This window comes from Biomphalaria glabrata, chromosome 1 (assembly GCF_947242115.1).
Source record: "Biomphalaria glabrata chromosome 1, xgBioGlab47.1, whole genome shotgun sequence".
NCBI lineage: Eukaryota > Metazoa > Mollusca > Gastropoda > Planorbidae > Biomphalaria > Biomphalaria glabrata.
The window spans coordinates 32605347-32625709 of NC_074711.1; the positions used below are offsets into that span (position 1 = coordinate 32605347).

The following is a 20363-nucleotide window of genomic DNA, read 5'->3' on the forward strand; positions in this document are numbered from 1 at the left end:
TATATTAAGGCTATGAATTACTATATCTCAGGTGCCGTCTCGTTACGCAAAACTAAGGTTACCTCTGTCCAGCAGGCAATTGTCAAAAAAAAAGTGTGAGAATGTCCGGCTTTCATTCTTTCCTTAACTGTTATTTTATACTTTCTACCAATCCAATTATTTCCTTCATATCTTCTGGTTAAAAAAACACAATCCTAAATAGTAGAAATAAGAGTTCGTATATTTACATGGTTGAGAGAAATCTGTTATTCGAATCAGAGCTTCTCATATCTGCGTTTATTTTTTTTTTCATTAACGGACTTAATGCTAAATTTAAAATAGCGTTCTGTCCGATCATTGGACAAAATAGACTTACTAAGAGGCTTTTTTTTTTCATAATGTATTGATACGATTGACTCTTCTCTCGCCCTATTGTATTATTTGACTAGTGAGGCGAATGGCTGGTCATTACTAGTTACAGTTAAAAATACTTAATGCTGACGAGCATGCATTTAGTTCATTACACATGGCCTTGACCAAAAATGTTCTATATTCTTAATTTAAATATGTATATTGCAGATGTCAGACACTACTCTGTCTGTCGGGACTGAATTAGATTTCCTCCCTTAATTCTATCTAACCCTGCCCCCCCCCCCCAGCTACCCTTGACATCTCCCCTTCCCTGTCAGTCTTTATTGTTTGGACTAGTTTCCCCACAGTTCTGCAGCTTAAATAGAGAAATAACTTCTACTATATAGAATGTTTACTCAAAGTGGATGGAATCACATGTGCATATTTACACTTCGCTTGAATGTAGAAAACTTTAATTTTCTAGTATTAGACTAAAAAAACAAAGACTAACACTTTACTTCTATACACTGAATAGCTGATTATAGTTTTTCAGAGATACATATACATGTAGACTGAATTTTTGTCTAAAAAACTGTTTCTCTGAGTAATGTTGTGTCTACAAACCATTCATTCTATAAAGGTCTTTTATCTCTAGCATAACAGCCTGTAATAAGCTCATCTGTTGACTATTCAATGAGATTAGGCCTATCTCATGGCCAGCAGATTTTTCAATGTTGTAATGAATACTGTTTTAAAATTGTGTTGCTGCTAGAACAGTGAATGTTATTGCATTTTCTTTTTTACCTTTTTAGTTTATTGTCATTGTTAATGAGTTGCAGTAGTTTATTAATACCGGTACCAGACCAACAGCTTAAAGATTAATTGAACTGGTACTTTTTTTTTTGACAATGATAAAATTAGTAACAAGAGATAATTTTACAATGTAAAAGTTTATTACTTTTTTTTTCGAATTATTTTAGGTACAAATAAATGTTTGTATGCCGACTTAATAAACAAAAAAAACAAAAACATCCGTACAATGGAAATCTTACTATAAGCATCAATTAAAGTAAAGGAGGTCCTTGGATTATGCAAGTCCAGAATTATGATTTTTTTGCATTCCGGATCTATAAAAATATTATTCAGCACAAAAGAATTTGCATCTTTCCAAATCTTCTGAACACAGTACGTTTGTAGGTTTTTGTATGTAGTGTTTTAGTTCATTACTAAGCGTATTTCATATTTCTTAACGCGTTTTGATAATTATGCAGGATACTGTGTTAGGATAGGATAAATGCTTACAATATTACATACAGTATGTATGCATGTTTCGACTTGCACTGAAAATCAATTTACAAAATGGTCTAGGCATGGATCAATGCAGTAACCCTAGGACCCCCAGTATTGAAATCAAATAAGTAATCGAGCAATATTAGTAGGGTTTTATAATCAAATTTGTTTTATTTCCTTTAAAAGATTTTTTTAGCAGGAATTTATGTACAGACTTTTGCAATGAAACAGTTAAAAATAATTCAGAAATATTTGTAAATAAAAAAAAAACAACAAACAACAGACTTCTGTATCCAAAGATTATTTTCATTTGTTTTGACTTATCTCCTTGAATACCACTATTTTTATTAAACAAATTTGTATAGTATCCAAGTATCAAAAAGATTCTAGTCAACAACAGTAAACAATAATTTAAATTAAAAAAAAAACATCTATTATCAACTTTGATAAATCCTTTGCACCCTAACAATTTGAAAATTATCAACAATTATAAAAAGAATACAATGACATTTTTAACAACAACAGATCATGACCCAATTGACTAAGAAAATTAATTGATGTAGACTTTTTCATCCTTTCTTTTCTTTTGCACAACAGTTCCAGGCTTGTGTTGGGCTTCAGGATGGTTGGCCAGTTCAGGGGGACAGGAAGATGCTGAGCTCTGCAACAGCACCTGCTTGAGATCATAAAATGTGGCACTGTCATCTTTGGTGATGAAGGTGATTGCCACACCAGCTTTTCCTGCTCTGCCTGTTCTACCAATACGATGAGTATAGTCTGTAGAGAAAAAAAAATTGAGATCAACTATAGCATGCAATAATAAATACATCCCCCCCAAAAATGTATGATTAGATCTGCAATATAGTGGAATAAAGTTAAGAGGGTGTGAAATATAACAAATTGTGAAGTGTGTTGCAATAACAAAGGGAATTGGTTGATATTGTTACTTAGAAAGATATCATCTTTTCTTTGCATTCCTCATGGAACACAGGGCCTCAGTTAAAACATGCCACTCTCCACGGTCTGTTGATAGTTTTTTAAAGGCTTCCAAGCTCTTTCCTGTCCTTTTGGCTTCATCTAGTACACTGTAACGCCATGTTCTTTTCCTCTGCGTCTCATGCCATGGAGGTTCCACTCTAAAGCCTATCTAGCTCTGTTGTTGGTATCTTTTACTCTGCGTCTCGTCCCTTGGAGGTTCCACTCTAAAGCCTATCTAGCTCTGTTGTTGGTATCTTTTCTAAGGTGTGGCAAATCCATCTCTACTTTCTAAAATCTGCACCTCTATATTTCTCTGCCCACCAATCTCCCAGTTTGGTGTTTTCTATTTTGTCATACCAGTGTATTTTTTAGATATTTCTCTGACATAAGATATGGGCTGAGTAAATAACTAAAGCAGTAGTTCCCATTTTGAGCTAACAAATTAATATAAACAATAACTCATGAACCAGGAATAAAATGAGCTAGCTGGAAACTATGAACATTAAATTTTTTTTTTAATAAAAAAAAATCTTTACTTAACACAAGAATAAAGTAATTAGGTATATGAATACTAAAATTTTATTAAGGAAAGCATTTTGACAATACTACCTTCAATATTTCTTGCCATATCATAGTTGATGACCATAGAGACATCCTTGATATCAATACCACGACCAGCAACATCAGTAGCCACAAGAATCTCTTTAGAGCCACCCTTAAGACTGGCCAGGGCAAACTCTCTCTGCTCTTGTCCTTTGCCACCGTGAAGTGTACAGGCATTGTGCTGTAAAACAAACATCCATATTTAGATATCTAAAGTACATTTAAAAATTGGAATTCTGAGACCAAAGAAAAATAGTTAGGCCTTTTTCTTAGAAAAAGTGATAGACTAAATTATGATAGATAATAGAACATTTATGAAATAGAACAATAATGATCACTTAGATACAAAAAAAAAGGCATTTTTGAAAATTAATTACCCCCATTTTTTCCAAAGATTTCGCCAGCACATCTGCTCCTTTCTTCTGGTTGACAAAAATGATGATTGGTGGATCAATTCCTTTATTGAGAACATCAAGAAGTTTCTTCCTGAAAACAAAGAGAAAAAAAAAAAGTGGACAAATGTATTACTATTGCAACCTGAATAAAATAAGGAAAAAAAACATTTTAATACAGTGTCAATTTAAAAAAATTATATGACAAACATGAGTCATTCTTTAAGCAAATTATTTGTGCACATAATGACTGACCTCTTCTCATTTTCAGACACCATGTAGACGATTTGTTCCACTCTATCAACAGGTTTACCAATATTACCAATGTATACAACAGTAGGTCGCCTCAAAAATGTTCTGGCTAGTCTCTCAATTGTTGGTGGCATAGTTGCAGTAAACATGACAGTCTGAAAATGTTTTTTTTTATTTTGTATGTTATTCAAGTCAAAGTTTTTTTTACTTTGTAAAAGGTAGATACAAATCATAACATATTTATTTTTACATAACAAAGATTAAAACTATACCTGTCTGTATTTTTTCTTAGTATTAAAATTTTTCAGAGTGAACGCGTCATCTTCAGCTTCTTCAGTATCTGGTTTTTCATTGGTTACAGGCAGGTATTCAAGAATTTTGCGCACTTCTGGCTCAAAGCCCATGTCAATCATTCTGTCAGCCTCATCCATAACAACATATGTACATTGATTGAGAACTAAATATCTGTTCTCTAACACATCAATAAGCCTACCAGGAGTGGCAATGACTATCTGAAAAATTATAATTGAAATTGCAATAGAGAACATTAAAATAGACATTTCAATAGTAAATATTTTAATAGACATAACTATACATTTCAAATGTAATTTTAAAACAATGACAGTACTTTCAGAGACAAGGACACCTTTTACTAACAGGCTCTGGTAAAAATGTTTGTTTTACATTTCGGATGATCCTATAGAGTTGAAAATTATTTACAATTATTTACTTTCTAGTCCAAACCTCCCGCAGGACAATGGGGAATGGCAGCAGGCGGGGTAAGAACCCGGAACCATTGACAAGTCAGAACAACAGTCCAGCGCACATATTGCATGACCCGGCAGCCACCCTTAGACAGCCAGCTCTTTTCTTGTTAATCTAGTACATCATACAATGCCATGAATTTTACTTTTATAAAGTGCTTGGTTTTTATTAAGCAGAAAGAAGTCTCACCATAAAAAGTGTTAGATTTCATTGCTACCTATCTCAAGATAAATTGATTGTGTCTATTGTCTAATTCTGAAATGCTTACCTCGCAGCCTTGTCTCAACTTGAAACCTTGCTCTTCACGAGATATACCACCAATGATTGATACTGTTCGGATGCCCAAATTTTTACCAAACTTAATGGACTCTTCTTCAATCTGCTGTGCCAACTCACGAGTGGGTGCAAGAATAATGGCATATGGACCTTGGTCAGCATCTTCCATTCTTGTTATAGAAAGAATTGTTGTTATCAAAATATGATATTTTATTAGATCATACAAGATTGTATGTGTAAAAGCTAGAATATAAAAGAAGACTTAATTCAAATGTTTCTAGTCATACCTTTCTATTTTGGGAAGTCCCATAATCCATTTCAACAAGGGTATAAGAAAAGCTGCAGTTTTACCACTGCCAGTTTCAGCTACACCAATAATATCTCGATTCTGAAGACCTATAGGAATAGCTTGTCTTTGAATAGGTGTGGGTTCCTTGTTAAAAAAAACAACAAGCAAACAATATTTAAAAAATGGAATGAGTTAATTTGATGTGAAAGCTTTTATAATAACAGATTTAGTCTTTTTATTTTAATATTAATCTCAATTTAAGCCTAAAAAAAATATTTAAAAAATGAAGGATATATATATCTAATTTTGCCTTTTATTTGCCATCAATTTTATGTTTATCGAAATTTGTTAATAAAAAACCAAATGTCTATTAGATGTATGGTGCATCAACCAGAGGGCATTTAAATCATCTAAAAAATAAAAATACACATACACAAACTAAATGCGTCAATATCTTCACTATATTTTCAAAGTTAGAGGTGAACTCAGATAATTATAAAATTTCACATGAGAGGTTCAAATTTGAGCAGCTCAGACCAAAGAACTGTTCACAGAGATGAATATAAGTTGTAAAAAATAAAGGCCTTTTAAGTGTGTTTATTAGACTTTTTTGTCATGTCCACAGATCTGTGAGCCATAGTTGAAATAAAAAGTTCAAACCATGAAAGATGAGAAGCTCCAGGATAATTTGTCAATAACAACCAGATTGCAAATGTTGGTATTTGAAAAAAAACTAGATCATAGCCAATTAACCTTCATATTGATCTCCTGACCATAGAGGAAATATTTTAATGAGGTGTTATGGTTTAGTGTCACTTTAATCACTAACAACTTTATGTACAGTACTATACCAGGTACAAAATAAAGAAACAAGCTTTAAAAACAATGTGCATGCATCAGACAAGGTGAGATTGGATTATATTTGATGGTAGAAAACAAGCCAGTGATAAAGGAAACTAATCAAGAAAACAGCAGCCAAAGAATGGGACATGTAGAGCAAAGAAGTGTAGCTGCAATAAAAAAAATTCTATGTATACAATTTAGCCATATAATTATTTCTTTAAATCATACCTTATATCCAATTTCATCAATTATATCCAACAATTCTTTAGGAAGATCTGCTTCTTTCCAGAACCTTATTGGATTAGGAATTCTACCACCTTTGCAACTAATGTTGAAATCTTCTTTGAAAATACGCCAATCTCTCTCAACCATGTCCTCAAGAGGTTTCTCTGACCAGTGACGATCATCCCAGCGTTGTTTGGCTTCCCTAGAAGCCACACCTTTTAATCGTTTCCTTAGAAAATGAAGAACCAGAAAAATCAATTAAGATGTAAAAATGCAGACAGTGCTCATAATTTATTCCTTTTTAAATTTCCTTAAAAGAAAACAAAGAAATTTTTTTTTTTAACACAACAATTGAGATATCAATGTAATTTTTGTAATTTAACATTACTTTTCCTGATCTTTCTCTGCCTCTGTTCTTCGTTTTTCCATGAGATCTCCATAAAACTTAGACTGATCTTTCTTTTGAGCCTTATAAGAAAAAAAAAAAGAAAAGTATATTTATATTGAAATAACCAATAAGTTATTTTTAAAACTAGTCTTCAAAATTAATATAATTTAGATGGAAGTAATCATTTTGCACATTAGCAAAATCATTATATTAACACTTGCCCTGGATGTGGCAAAATATGTAGGTCACAGCCTAGGCTGCGTAGCCATGGGAAATACTGCATTCCTCATTTATCTTCAGACTCAAAAACAAGCCTTATTATTATTATTATTATATTAAAACTTGTAGAAATTGTTTTTTTCCACAATAATATATCTGGGAAAGAATTATGAGAAAATAGATTCAAAAATGACATTTTAAAATCACTTTTCTCATTATTGAATCAGAGCAAATGTCAAAAAGAAACATTCTTGTTAATTCTGACACCAACCTTTATGTCAATCCCAGCAATATTGCCTCGACCGAAAAACTGGACCTGATGTTTCTCTTTGTAAAGCTGGTTATAGTCATTTGAAGTGTCATCACCAGCATCCCAGTCAAACACAAACTTCCTATCATTCAGACGTCTTATCCTCTTGCGCTTTTTGATAATTCCCAGGTATCTTTCCTTAAGGAAAAAAAAAGACTTCTTGTACATTTAGCATAACTTTTCAGCTAATTATGATAAAGGAGAAATAAATCCCAAATAATGCTTTTGCTAGTCAGTTTAATATAATCATAATTAATATAATTAATGTATACATCTGTCTTTCATTTAATATAAGGACATCAGAATGATTTACTCTGATTGCTTCAGATTCTTTGTCTTTGTCTTTCTCCTTCACTTCTTTCACTTTACTCTTATCTTCTCCAGGAACATCTTCTCTTTCTTTTTCTCTTCGCATTTGTCTGTCTCTTCGTTCTCTTTCTCGATACATATCTCTCTCACCTCTGTCACGATCATCTATAAGTTAAAAAATATAGTCAATTCAAGGAGGAAATTAATTTGCCCTTTTATTTTTAGAAAATTAAATGATTGTTTACATGCTGATCATATTCTTTAAGCTAGTTTATTTTATTAGGAAGTCTGGTTGAGACACTGGCCCCAAGGTACCCCTGAAAAAGACAACCCAGCCCCAGGATATCCCTTTGAAAGACAAACTCTACCTGATCTAGGAACCAATACTTAGTTTGTCTTGTTTATAGCACTGGATTAAATGGCTTATTTAATGTTACAAATGAAAATGAAGTGTTCAAACAAAAATATTAAAATTAACTGACATAAATTGTTCTTTTTCAAATTAAAAATTATATGAAATAAGTCATTTTACTTCAGCTTACAATATATAATTGTTTATAATTTAACTTATGAGATGTAAAACTGCAGAGTAAATTTGTATGACTTAAAGCATGAAATATTATTTAGTAAGCTTATAGTAAGACTTCAAATTAGTTAAACTTTCCTCCCATTATTTTAAGGTTTATATAAAGAATGTAAGAATGTTGACTGATGACAAAAATGTTGAAATCTTATAAAAAAAAAAATCCTTCACTTAGTTTAAAAATTAAAGTACTTGATTGAACCACTGCATAAAAATGGAAAAGACAGATCTTTTAAAATAAAATAGAGACTGTGCAACAATGAGTGACCATAACTATCTCTTTGTAGCTAAAAACAACAAAATTTATCTACCAGAAAACTCTTTCGCAGTTTTTAAAAACTCTAGCTGCTTGTTTCTTTCTTCCTCCATTTTTCTTCTGGCTTCATCAGCAGCTTCTTGGCGCTTCCTTAAAGCCTCAGCAATACGCTCTTCTTTGGTTAAAAATTTGGGCTGATAAAAAAATATTTCAGAAGTGAATTAACATTTAATTAACTAATTTTCTTTCCCCAAAGAATCTACATATGTTATCTATGCATTTTATGTATGCACTTATATACATACAGTTTGCTTTTTACTATTGTGAAGAGGAAAAAGTAATCAGAGTTATAAGATTATGAAAGAATAACACTGCTCAGTATAACTAAAACTGAAACTCCAACATATTTATCTCATATTTATCTGCCAGGTTCCTTATGTTCATGTAGTGTGGAATCTTGGAGTTTTTCTTCGACACAACACTATCTTTCGACCCACACATAAGTCAGCTTTGCAAGGGTCTTTATCTGCAGCTGCACAGATTAGGCCAGATCTGACCATATTTAACAACGGAGTCAACAAAAACGCAAGCTGTGGCATTCATACTCTCCCGCCTTGACTACTACAACGCCGTGCTAGCAGGTATACCCGATGACAAAATAGCCAAGCTGCAACGTATTCAGAACAACGCCGCACGAATAGTCCTTAGAAAAACAAGACGAGATTCTGCTACTACGCTCGCTCCACTGGCTTACTGTGAAAGCGAGAATCAGTTACAAGGTCGCCACACTTTGTCATCAGTGTATATATAACAATGAGATGCCCTTGTACCTTAGCAAACTGATTACTCCATATGTCCCACAGAGAGCACTGCGCTCAATGGACTCAATGCTTTTAGTGGTGCCACGTTTCTCCCTCAAAAGCTACGGTATGCATGCTATTTCAGTGCACGGACCAAAAGTATGGAACTCACTCCCCATTGATTTTAGACAGACAATATGCTACACCACTTTTAAGAAGAACATTAAGACTTATCTGCCTAAAACTTTTTTAGATTACTTTGTCATTTTAGCTGTCGTGTTTGTAATGTTATTACAGCGCCTTGAGCCTACATTTTGTTTGTTAACAGCGCTTTATAAATAAAATTATTATTATTATTATTATATTCATAGTCAGGACATCTAAATATAAAACATAGATACAACTGACATATATCACTAATAGATTTACAAATAAAAATTCCGCACAATTACCTTACTAAGGGCTGCTTCTTCTGCCTTTTTCTTGGTTAGTAGCTCTTCTAAAGATAAAGGTACCTTTTTCTCTGTTCTTTTGTCTTTGTTAAATTCTTCAGCTTCTTCAGCAGGATCTCTGCACAGAAAAAAAAATTATAATTTATATATAAATTCATACAATGCAAACATTTACCTAAGTTGACATGATGAAATTCTGCAGAATGTTATTTTAACATAACAATTTGAATAAAGCATTGCCTCCTAAAATAACATGTGTAACATAAGAAAATGAAAAAAATATAGCTGAAAAACAGGCAGAGGTATGAGAAATCAATTTTTTTAGAATTTTAGTGACACAAAACATTTACATTAAATAGATCTTTACTTTTTTCTTTATCGATGGTAAAAACTAGTTCTAATGAAAGTGTTGCATGATGTATTGTCTACTACAAGGCTAAGATACAAATCAGTGCTAATCTCATAGAAATACCAAAAGTCTATGTGACAGGCGAGCAACTCAGTAATTTTAAATAATTAGACAATTTTTTAGAACAAATGTTGAGGTCTGACAAGGCTGATAGAGTTTTTTTATAAAAAGATTTAAGACTAGTGTAATAAAAAACCACTTTGGTTATACCATCATCAATAATAAAGCAATCACAAAATCTACACTTTGCCTAAGAGTTGTTACTGTTACTTATAACTAGAAGACAATGAAAATTAATTGAAATATTTTATTGAGAAATTACAAGAAGAGACTCGATATGACTAGTACTTTCAACTCTAGCATAGCATTAAAAAAAAAATTAAATAAAATAAACTTATTTTTTAGTTATGATGAAAATAATGCATTTCTAACAATTTTATTCTTTTTTTTTGTATACAAGTTTTGTGTTTATGGATTAAAAATAATAATAGTAATATTGAAACAAAATGTCCTCTTATAATTTCTTTTTCAATTGCATTTTCATGCAGCCAAAAATGTCAGGAAGTTTCTTATGTTTAGATTTAATTTTACTTTCCTTTAAAAACATGTATCTGCGTCAATTAAATGAAAAAGAAATTTTCTGTGACTTGTTGTTGAATATTGGAAGTGAAGAGCTTTGACTAAATTATTACTTTTTACTTCTCTACTTCTGTGATCTATGATTTGAGCTAACAGGTAGCACAACTGGATGTGTTCTTATTTTTTTATTTTGATATTTTTCAATTACTAAAATTGTGTTCCCTAATGATTTAAGTCTGCATCTCAACTCATATTTCTTAGGCTGTGATATTTTACGCTATGTTAAATAAATTCTAAGCTGAAAGAGGCTGGTGGTGTAGAAGTTTTGACTACATTAGAAAAGCACCATTTGTTAAATAGACAAAATAATTACTTTTTGCCATCTTTTAATTTTGGAGAACGAGAGCGTTTTCTCTTGCTTCTCTCCCTTTCCTTACTTGTACTCCTGTTCCTTTTCCGCTCTTTACTACGACTGCGTTTTCTGCAAATGTAAAAAATAATCATAAATAGATTAGTCTATAATGAGAAAAACTTACTGATGTTTTAAAAATATGTAACATTAAATTAACTGATTGAGATTTTCTATAATTGTAACATAGTGATGAACTTGTTGAAAGCACAAAACTTTTTTTTATATAAAATTTAACTGCAATATAAAATAATTATAATTAGGTTAGCATTGTTAATTACCATGAATAGTAATTATTTAATATGTCATAATCGACTCAAACAACCCAAGAGTTACTGCTTGGTTATCAAAGGACTATCAAAGAACCATGCAAAAATATAGGAAATGCTCTTAATATTTTTTATCACATTTATATACACAAAAGTTTGTTTCTTTGTGAATTTCAGTTAAGCGTGAATGAATTTAATTAAATAAACATATGAGACTTACACTGATAAAGCATCAATTTTTCTTTAAAATTTACTCTACAATTTAAACTTAGTTCACTTTTAAAATCATAAAATTATTATGAGAACCATAAATAAATACATGTTTTTAATTAACCAACTTGTGTTAGTGAAATATAGTGTTAGGAATGAGCTAGCTGAGATCTTACTTTAAAATAAAAATCTTATATTATAGCCTTTTCTTCTCAATCACATTCTAAATTTTAAAATCTTAAATGAACATGTCGGATTATGAAGTTATCAATCATATAAATCTATTTATATTGCTACCTTTCCCTGCTTTTTGATCGATGTCTAGATTTAGTCTTGTTGGAGTTCCGTTCTTTAGATCTTGATCTCTCTCTCCTGGAATCTTTCTTTTTGGAGTCTTCACTTTCTTTCTTGCTTTCCATTTTAAGAGGACTTCGTGAACGAGAACGAGTCCCTGGACTCATTTCTGAATAAAAAATATTTTTTTTTTAAGTAAAAAAATATAAGGATTACCTATGCCAACTATACTACTTTCAACTTGTGAATACAAATTTCTATGTCTATATATGTATAATTTTATGCACAAACACAGAGAGCTTTTATTTTTCAAACAAATATTTAAACATTAGTATTGCAGTGTGATTATAGAGGTCTAGATCCAGACTTTATAGATCTTGAGGTTAACTCTGTAAATAATAAAGATAGCTCAGAGTCAGTCACTGATTCCAACAGAGTCACTCTGAGTCTGACTCAAGCAAGTCAGACTGAGACTCTGAGTCTAGATTTTTTTTAAACTAGATCATTAGATGCCTTTAAATGTCTACTCAAGATCAACTAAAAAAATTATCATCTAGATCTAATCTAAATCAGGTCTTAGAACTAGATCTAGAACTCTAGAAATGCTCTAGTGAATTCTAGTGTCCTACTAAGCCTACTTTTAACTTTAGTCTAGTAAAATTAATAAATAGATCTAGGTCTCGAGTAAGCTCTTATATTTGGGACACTCCATCCAATTCTCCTTTGCTGAACGCGTCGCTATTTTGTTTGTAATTCATTTGTTTTTATATTTGGAGCAAAAATTGACGTTTCGGGACTGCGCATGTCCAATTTAGATAGTTCCGGTATTTTTGTTCCATTTTTCCAAAGCAGATGGCAGTTTTTTAGATTCTTGATAACCATGTATGTAAAGCTATTGTTTTAACCCGGCAATTCACATCCATATAAGGGATGAGAGCTATATTATGAGCCTGTTTGATCGTAGGCTGATGGCTTTAGAAAGACATTCCAATCACACTGTTAGCTGTTAAAGAAAATTAAAAAAAGGAGATGTCCAAGCGAATAATAATGAATTTAACTCATTCTCCTTCCTTGGACACAACAAAATCGTAATAAGAAATATTATTGGGAATAATAAATCTATACTTTGTTCAATGATCGAGGTTCTAGAATATATAATTTATGAATGAAATAAAAAATGTGCGGGCAGTTAATTTGCAGCCAGAGACCATGCCTACTGCAGGACATCACGCCAGGTGAGCTGGTGGCGAGGAGAGTGAGGTTTACACTAAGCGTGTAGTGTCACAACCTATTGAACAGGCAGTGGGGGAAAGGAAGAAAGAGTCCTATATGAAAAAATTATAAGCATCTATGGGTTGGGGGGGGGGGGTTAATGGTGCAACAAAACGAACATCCAAACAAGAAGAGGGTCCATGGATGTGAATTAGAGAGTCTAGGACTAGAGAGAATACATGAAGTTGTGATGTAGTTGAAAATGTCATGTTTATTAAATTATAATAATTTATTCATAGATCTATAATCTATATAGAATAGATTTATTTCTGTATTTCTGTCTTTCTACAAATTGTATAGGTATATAAATAAATACTTTATAATTATAATATATAAATATATATATTATAATATATATATATATATATATATATATATATATATATATATATATATATTTAAATATATATATTATATTTATATGACATTATGGCAGAGAGAGAGAGAGAGAGAGTATGTATCATCATTATTGATTATCAATGTCAATATAAATATTATCATTATCATGATAATCATCATTTAATTTCATTTAACATTTACATTATTGATTATAAATTATATATATAATCATGACCACTATGACTAGTCTATTATCATTATTATGACTATGACTAGTTACTGACTAGTATGACCCCTGCCACTGGTGTCACTGTCAATATCATTAATAATTAATATAATACACATTATTTATCATCTCTATGATTAGTATGAATACTATGATCATGTAATGATGTTATTATAATTATTATTATTTTATTATAAAATTAAAAATATAACTTATTATTATATAATAAGGCAAGGCATTATAAGTATAAGCCATCATAATGAAATTATATCATAATAATAATGATAATATTAATAAGTTTAATAAGCTATCATAGTATCTATCTAGATTCTAGAACTAGAGATCTTATCCAGATCTAGTATAAATCAGAAAAATTTTTAATTACCCTTGAGTCTGGGTGTAAATAAAATATAATCGAAGTGTAAGATCTAGACTAGATATTACTTTATTAGACTATTAAAGTCTAAACTAAATCTCTAATTTAGATTTATAGATCTTCAGTAATACGAAAACAAAACATGCATAACCGGAAGACTAGAACTGTGTATAATTATTATTCCGTTTTTGTGAAATGGTCTACAACTATTCATACTGATGCGCGAAACAAAAATGATGAGATTGTATATATTGATCTAGTGTGGCGTAGCGGGGTATATGATGCCCGATGCGGCAGCTTCTCACAATGCCCTCCAAAAAGAGCTAAGTAAAACTGCAAAATGACTTTACAACCAACAAATGTGTTTTTCGAGTATTCACACCTCCACCTTCCGTTAGTCTGTTGAACCGTACCGGGGCACCATACAAGACCGTCTTTCTCTATTCCTCTCTGTCTCTCGCTGTGTGACAAACCAGTTGAAATAGCTGTATATAATGCTCCTGGCGAATTTCGTTTTTGTCACTGTCATATTAGGAGCACTGTCAAGATTAACTTCGATTCAGTAAAAATAGGGGTCAAAACCTAAAATTTAGAAAATTAAAAGAATACGTTGCTACCATATATAACAATCTGCCTGCCTCAGATTTAGTAGAATATTATGTCTCCATGAGTTTATATAACGTTTGAACATGTTGACAGTACTTGGATAGTAGTCTAATATCACCATACGGGCCTAGATCTAGCTCCAAGAAATTGCCTCGATTTTGTCCTTCCAATTCTTCAACAACTTGTTTGTAATATCAATGGCGATCAGGTTTTGCTTTGAGAGAAAACGAATGTATTATAGGCCTATATTCTCTCCCTTTTCTCCCTTCTTGTTTAATTAAATCGTAAGCGCTGCTGTCATTGATATTGTTATGACTTTGCAATGCGCACCGCCATCCAATATAGTGCAGAAAGAAGGTGCGCACTATCAGTGACCAGACAAGTCGGATGTTGACATAAGAGACTAACGATTTCCGCCCAAGTAGAGAGCCAATATGGAGATGCCATACTGAAGGCAGATGCCCTTTGTGTTTGTCATGTCTCCATGTAAATAAACGTCAATGTCTCGTTGAGTTTCCTCACTTAAGTTATTACAATTGGTGTCAGAAGTGGAAAGAAACAAATGAAGAAACAAGAGAAGTCTGTTATGTGCCTGAAGTGTTTGTTCCTGTTGCACCTGTTACCAGTATCTCGGTGAGCCGGACAGATCAAGACAACGTTGGGTCTGCGTCCAAGCTTTCTGCTGTGGACCTTAAAGACCTCTGTTTATCTGTCAGTACCTTTGGCGAGAATTCAAACCATGAAAGCCAGAAGACCGTTTCTGATTCCTTGCCTTGGATGTCGTTGGGTGAAATTACGAATACGGGCCCCAACAATGGCCGAGACAGAAACAACGAATTGGACTTTGGCAGCTGCATAAGAAAGAATTCGATGCTAGGCAGCTGCATCCAGGCGATTGACTTGAACTGTATATGCGGCGTCCTGCGGGGACAGTGCACATGCCAAGAAACCCAGCTACAAGATCTGAACTTGACAGAAATGTGTACTTCTGCCCACATCAGTGAGAGTGACTTGAACGGTTGTGAATTAATTCCAGCGAAACCTGATGTAGCGGTGGATGAACATTACAAGGATGCTTCATGGGCATACCTTACAGATGAGGCTGAGAAAGACTATGTGCCTGAAACCATGGCTACCAGTGGGCCTACAACTGTGTCACGAGACATCCATGGAAAAGGTCCGCTGACTCAGCGTCTTGGAACAACAACCCTGGAATCTACAGTGATCGCCACAACCTCCATTTGTGTTAAGTGGCTGGCATCAGAGACTACCGTCATTAAGTCGAAGCAGCGACCACGATATCGTCTTAAGCATAGACTGGCCAACTGGCAGAAGAGAAAGCGACGGCCGCGGAAAACTGTGCAGATGGCTTTGTGGGCAACAGACACCCTACCGTCTGTGGTTCCCACTGATCGACCTCCACCTGAACTGTCAAACCTCGGCTGCAGTGTTTCTTTTCGGGACGAAAAGTGCTAAGACGGGGGCAATGTTATGACTTTGCAATGCGCACCGCCATCCAAGATAGTGCAGAAAGAAGGTGCGCACTATCAGTGACCAGACAAGTCGGATGTTGACATAAGAGACTAACGATTTCCGCCCAAGTAGAGAGCCAATATGGAGATGCTGTACTGAAGGCAGATGCCCTTTGTGTTTGTCATGTCTCCATGTAAATAAACGTCAATGTCTCGTTGAGTTGCCTCACTTAAGTTATTACAATATATTCCCTACTCGCAAACAAGCGATGACTAATTGTGAGCTCTGCTGGACTCTTATATTGGTTTTCAATTTTCGGCGATAACCTCCACCACTAATTGAATCCATCTTTAAATTGGCTCGCAAAAACCTTCCATCAGGAAACAGTATCAGGACAAAAGAAGAAGTGGCAGAGAAAGCGATGGGAATGCAACATAAAAGAATAGAATGTCCTGTCATTGAAAGATATTGAGATTCTATCAAAGGCAAAATACAAAGAAAGGAATGGAGAAAGACGCCCAACAGATCTTGTGTGGTGCCCCAGCAACCTAAGGGGTAAGTGAAAGTGAAGGTGGTACTTGTGATCTTGTTGAGAAGAGTATGAAGGAAAATAATAATAAGGGCGTCCACTTTCTCAGACATTTCTCGCCTTTTGGGATTCGCAGGAAAAGCTAATTAAGCCTTTGGAAGCGTCACGTCTTCACTTTAATAAATTCTTGATGTCTACAGACTTAAATTCTTCGAATGGACTATATATCCATATCCGTATGCTGAAACTTTTCAGATATCTTTGAGTGGCAAGTTATATTCGAACATCATCTGTAGGCCTATATATTGTCTTCAAGTCAAAATCCAAAGTCTTTTAGTCTAGAAGTGACAGGCAAACTTTTTAAGTAGCGGGCCAAATACTACAACGAATTTTTTTCGCAGGCCATAATATAACACACACAAAATGTGTGTATCACATTTATAGATATCAACGTTAACTAGTGCGATGTAGCCTGTGCAATCTAGGAGTTGGACTGGTTGTCAATGGAAAGCTTTTATAGGTATGGTGGAGTCTTATATCCATTAACCACTTCCGGCAAAGACAACCTTACAGAAATATTGGAGTTTTATTAAAGCTGCAGGCTTAAATTTGCTTCACAACTTCAGTTCACATTTTAGAGGCCTTCTATAGGGGAAAAGACGGTATTAGTTTTGTGTGGCCTGTCTGTCCGTCTGTCCGTCCCGTTAAGATCTCAAAAACTAGAAGAGAAAATGAAAATCGGACATCATGATATTTTAGATCATTCAAAGTTTTGATGCAACGGCTGCTTTTTCTTTTCCGAAATTTAACCATCTAATTTTTAAAATTATATATGCAAGCAGATTTTTTAAAAAATTACACCAATTTTCAATAAAAAAATTCAGGGGAGGTAACTTTTTGAAAAAGGTCATGGACTTCTTCATTAATAATTCAAGCTTCATTCAGTGTTTAGCACAGTGAACATTATGCGCAAGCGGCCGCTTTTGTTGAAACAATGCCAGAAGGCTACTGTAGCCTACTGTCCGCTCATAATGAAAAACCATCATTGCCTATTGGCATCGTAAGTAATTAGGCTACTTAAGAGTATTTGTTAAGTCAATCCTGCAGACTCCTGGTTCTCACAGATATAAGAAACCTACAAATGACTCTCTGAATGCTATTCTTTTGTGTATCTCGTCTGGTCTCGTCATCGGAGCTCACAAAACAATTTCAGAAAATATGCTTATTTAATCAACTTCTATTACTTCTTGTGTGCTGTCAGCCATGATTGAGAAAAATGGCAAAGATCGGATCACCCAAGTATTTGTACTAAAATTGCATTGCCCAACAGGTCTATTATCTCGTTTTGAATCTGTGGGTCGAGGTAAAGGCTTATGTTTTTTTTTTTTTCAAGAATTGATGTACTGCTAAGACATTGTCACCTAAAAGATACTCTTCGATCGCTATGACCACTAAATGAAAGGTTGTTGCACTCTTAAGTTAAAACTAACATTCACTATGCGATGAATTACTTTCAGTCAGTAATTGGCAACTTCTTCAATATATGCTCCTTGTTTACATCATCCACCGTTCTCAGTCGTTCATGTTGTCTGTCTGTTTGTCAAGCTTGTTGATGAAGTGAAGTCATTAGTAGGCCTATTTTTTTTTATGAGATGATTGGAAAACAAACAACAGTGGTACTATGTTCTATGTCAGGGTGTAAACCCGAGACCATCGACACCAGCACGACTTTCCAGTACACATACCAGACAACAAGGCAGCCTTTCAATTGAAAGACATCGTTCTTTAATTTTTTTTTATAAACCTCCCAAATTCAGTCACGAAAAGTAGCAAAAGAGTCAACATCTTTAACGTTTCCATAAGAAATGGAGTATAATGTTTCTTTTTTCTAGTGTTGATATCTAATTTTAAGTCTAAATCTAGGTTTCTGGTAAAAGGAAGAAAAAAATGCTTACTTTAATATAAGACAGAAAGAAAAAGGTAATACTATCAAAGGTTTAATCAACATAGAGGGGAAAAAACAAAAGAAATGGAACTTTATAAATTTTTAACCTTCAGTTACGAAATTACAGTGTAGGGCATGCCACAATTGGTCATTAGTCATGAGACCTTGCGATATGAAACACCTATGTGTCAAGCAGTGTCGAATTTAGAGTTAAAAAAGCATGAAGCTCTTTGAGATATAGGTCCCATATAAGTCCAGATATTGTATATAAATACAAAATATTTCTTGGAGGCCCCAAGCTAGAGCTTATGTGCCATAGAGATAAATTCGACCCTGGTCCCATGGTTGTTGTACACCATCGGTTGTGGGCCCCTAAATGGTCGTGGACCCGGGTTCATTGAAACCCTTCGCGCCATGGGTGCTACACCACTGGTACGGGGAGCTATGTGCAGGAAAGCCCTAAGAGCTTCTTCAAGGAGTGTGATATTGACATTCATGGCATGAAGCTGTTAGTGTCGGAGTCCCGTGATAAGAAGCAAGAAGAGTGGCCAGCGTGAACAAGCGCCTAACCAACAAAAAGCTGAGAAGCAAACCTACCCATGCAACGTATGCGGCTTTTTTAAAGCGAGGATTGGATTTAACAGTCATCTCTGAGCTCATAGGATATGACAAATGTGCTCATCTTCGATCACGAAGGAGCAGCTATAGGCTATATCATCTATGACTTATCTCCCCTTAGCTTAGTAGCCTACATTTTCTGTGTAAAAACAAAATTAATTAATTATGATTAAATTGGTTGACTTTTAGCGGCCCCCGAAAGAGGAAAAGACGCTATTAGTTTTGTGTGGAACGTCTATCCGTCCGTCCTGTTTAGATCTCGTAAAATTGAAATGATAGTGAAAATCTGACATCATGATATTTTAGACCATTCAAAGTTCTGATGTGAAGGCTACTTTAAAAATCTAATTTTTTAAAATCACTTAACACCTATGCAAGCAGCTTTTTTTTTATAAAAAATATACCACTTTTATTCACTATTAATAGTAACAAATACGAAAGGCTCTTTAGTGGGGGAAATAGCTACCTATCATATTTTTAAAACATTTATGCAAATGGTTTGAGATTTTTTGTGAAAATTTCTTTTTACATTTGTAAGTTAATTAAGTTCTGTGATACTAACTACTACATTTACACACACAAATTTTTTTTTTTTAAAGAGAAAAATCTGTTTAGTATGCATATGACTTGGACATAATTTAAATCAACAATTAATAAGTAGGTTTTCATATAATAATAATAATAATGAAAAAAGTCTACCTCAGCCTGTAAACTGCAGCATTAATGCCATAGAACACAGGAAATTATTTTATTCTTTTTCTTGAGGATTTGAATAAGAGATTAACCCTTTACAAAACAATTAGATATTCATATGACATCTGTTAGGCCAGGTTGACATCGAACTTCACATTCACCTATGGTCTGTGGACCACTGGGGCACCATGCAAGATCTGTCAACCCTCTTTCTCCATTCATCTCTTCGAGGGCTGATTTTGAGTTAGTGTTTCCACACAAACTGTCTTTGTAACCTTGTTTTTTAATTGATTCACATGTTGTCATCGAGCATGAGCATGTATGCAACATTTATTGATGATGAGTAGAAGTGGTTGAAAAATTGGTAGCAAAAATCCAAACATACAAGAAAGATACTTAGTAAGTTAATATAAGCATTGTAATAAAAAAGCCACTACAATAGGGAATGCTCAGGACAAGACTTTTGATTCACTGAAAGAACAATTACAATTCATAAAAATATCCTAGTCAAATCTTTAAAAAAAATTTAATAAATAAATAAATAAAAATGTGTGTA

General features: G+C 33.5%; 1 protein-coding gene across 2 annotated transcripts; it reads right to left on the reverse strand.

The window, feature by feature from the left end:
- Positions 1-1766: 1766 nt before the first annotated feature.
- On the reverse strand, positions 1767-14084 carry LOC106053744 (probable ATP-dependent RNA helicase DDX23). 2 transcript variants are annotated; one of them, XM_013209350.2, is made up of 16 exons: positions 13953-14084; positions 11734-11899; positions 10922-11029; positions 9561-9678; positions 8364-8502; positions 7474-7634; positions 7122-7298; positions 6632-6711; positions 6247-6472; positions 5174-5319; positions 4879-5056; positions 4118-4357; positions 3849-4000; positions 3579-3687; positions 3208-3382; positions 1767-2397 (listed from the first exon to the last, which is right to left on the reverse strand). In XM_013209350.2, exons 2-16 carry the CDS (start codon positions 11895-11897, stop codon positions 2171-2173), a joined length of 2400 nt encoding a protein of 799 aa, XP_013064804.2. In that variant the 5' UTR covers positions 11898-11899; positions 13953-14084; the 3' UTR covers positions 1767-2170. The 2 variants fall into 2 exon arrangements, with proteins under 2 accessions (XP_013064804.2, XP_055888804.1); XM_056032829.1 differs by lacking the exon at positions 13953-14084 and adding an exon at positions 13626-13701.
- Positions 14085-20363: the final 6279 nt, after the last annotated feature.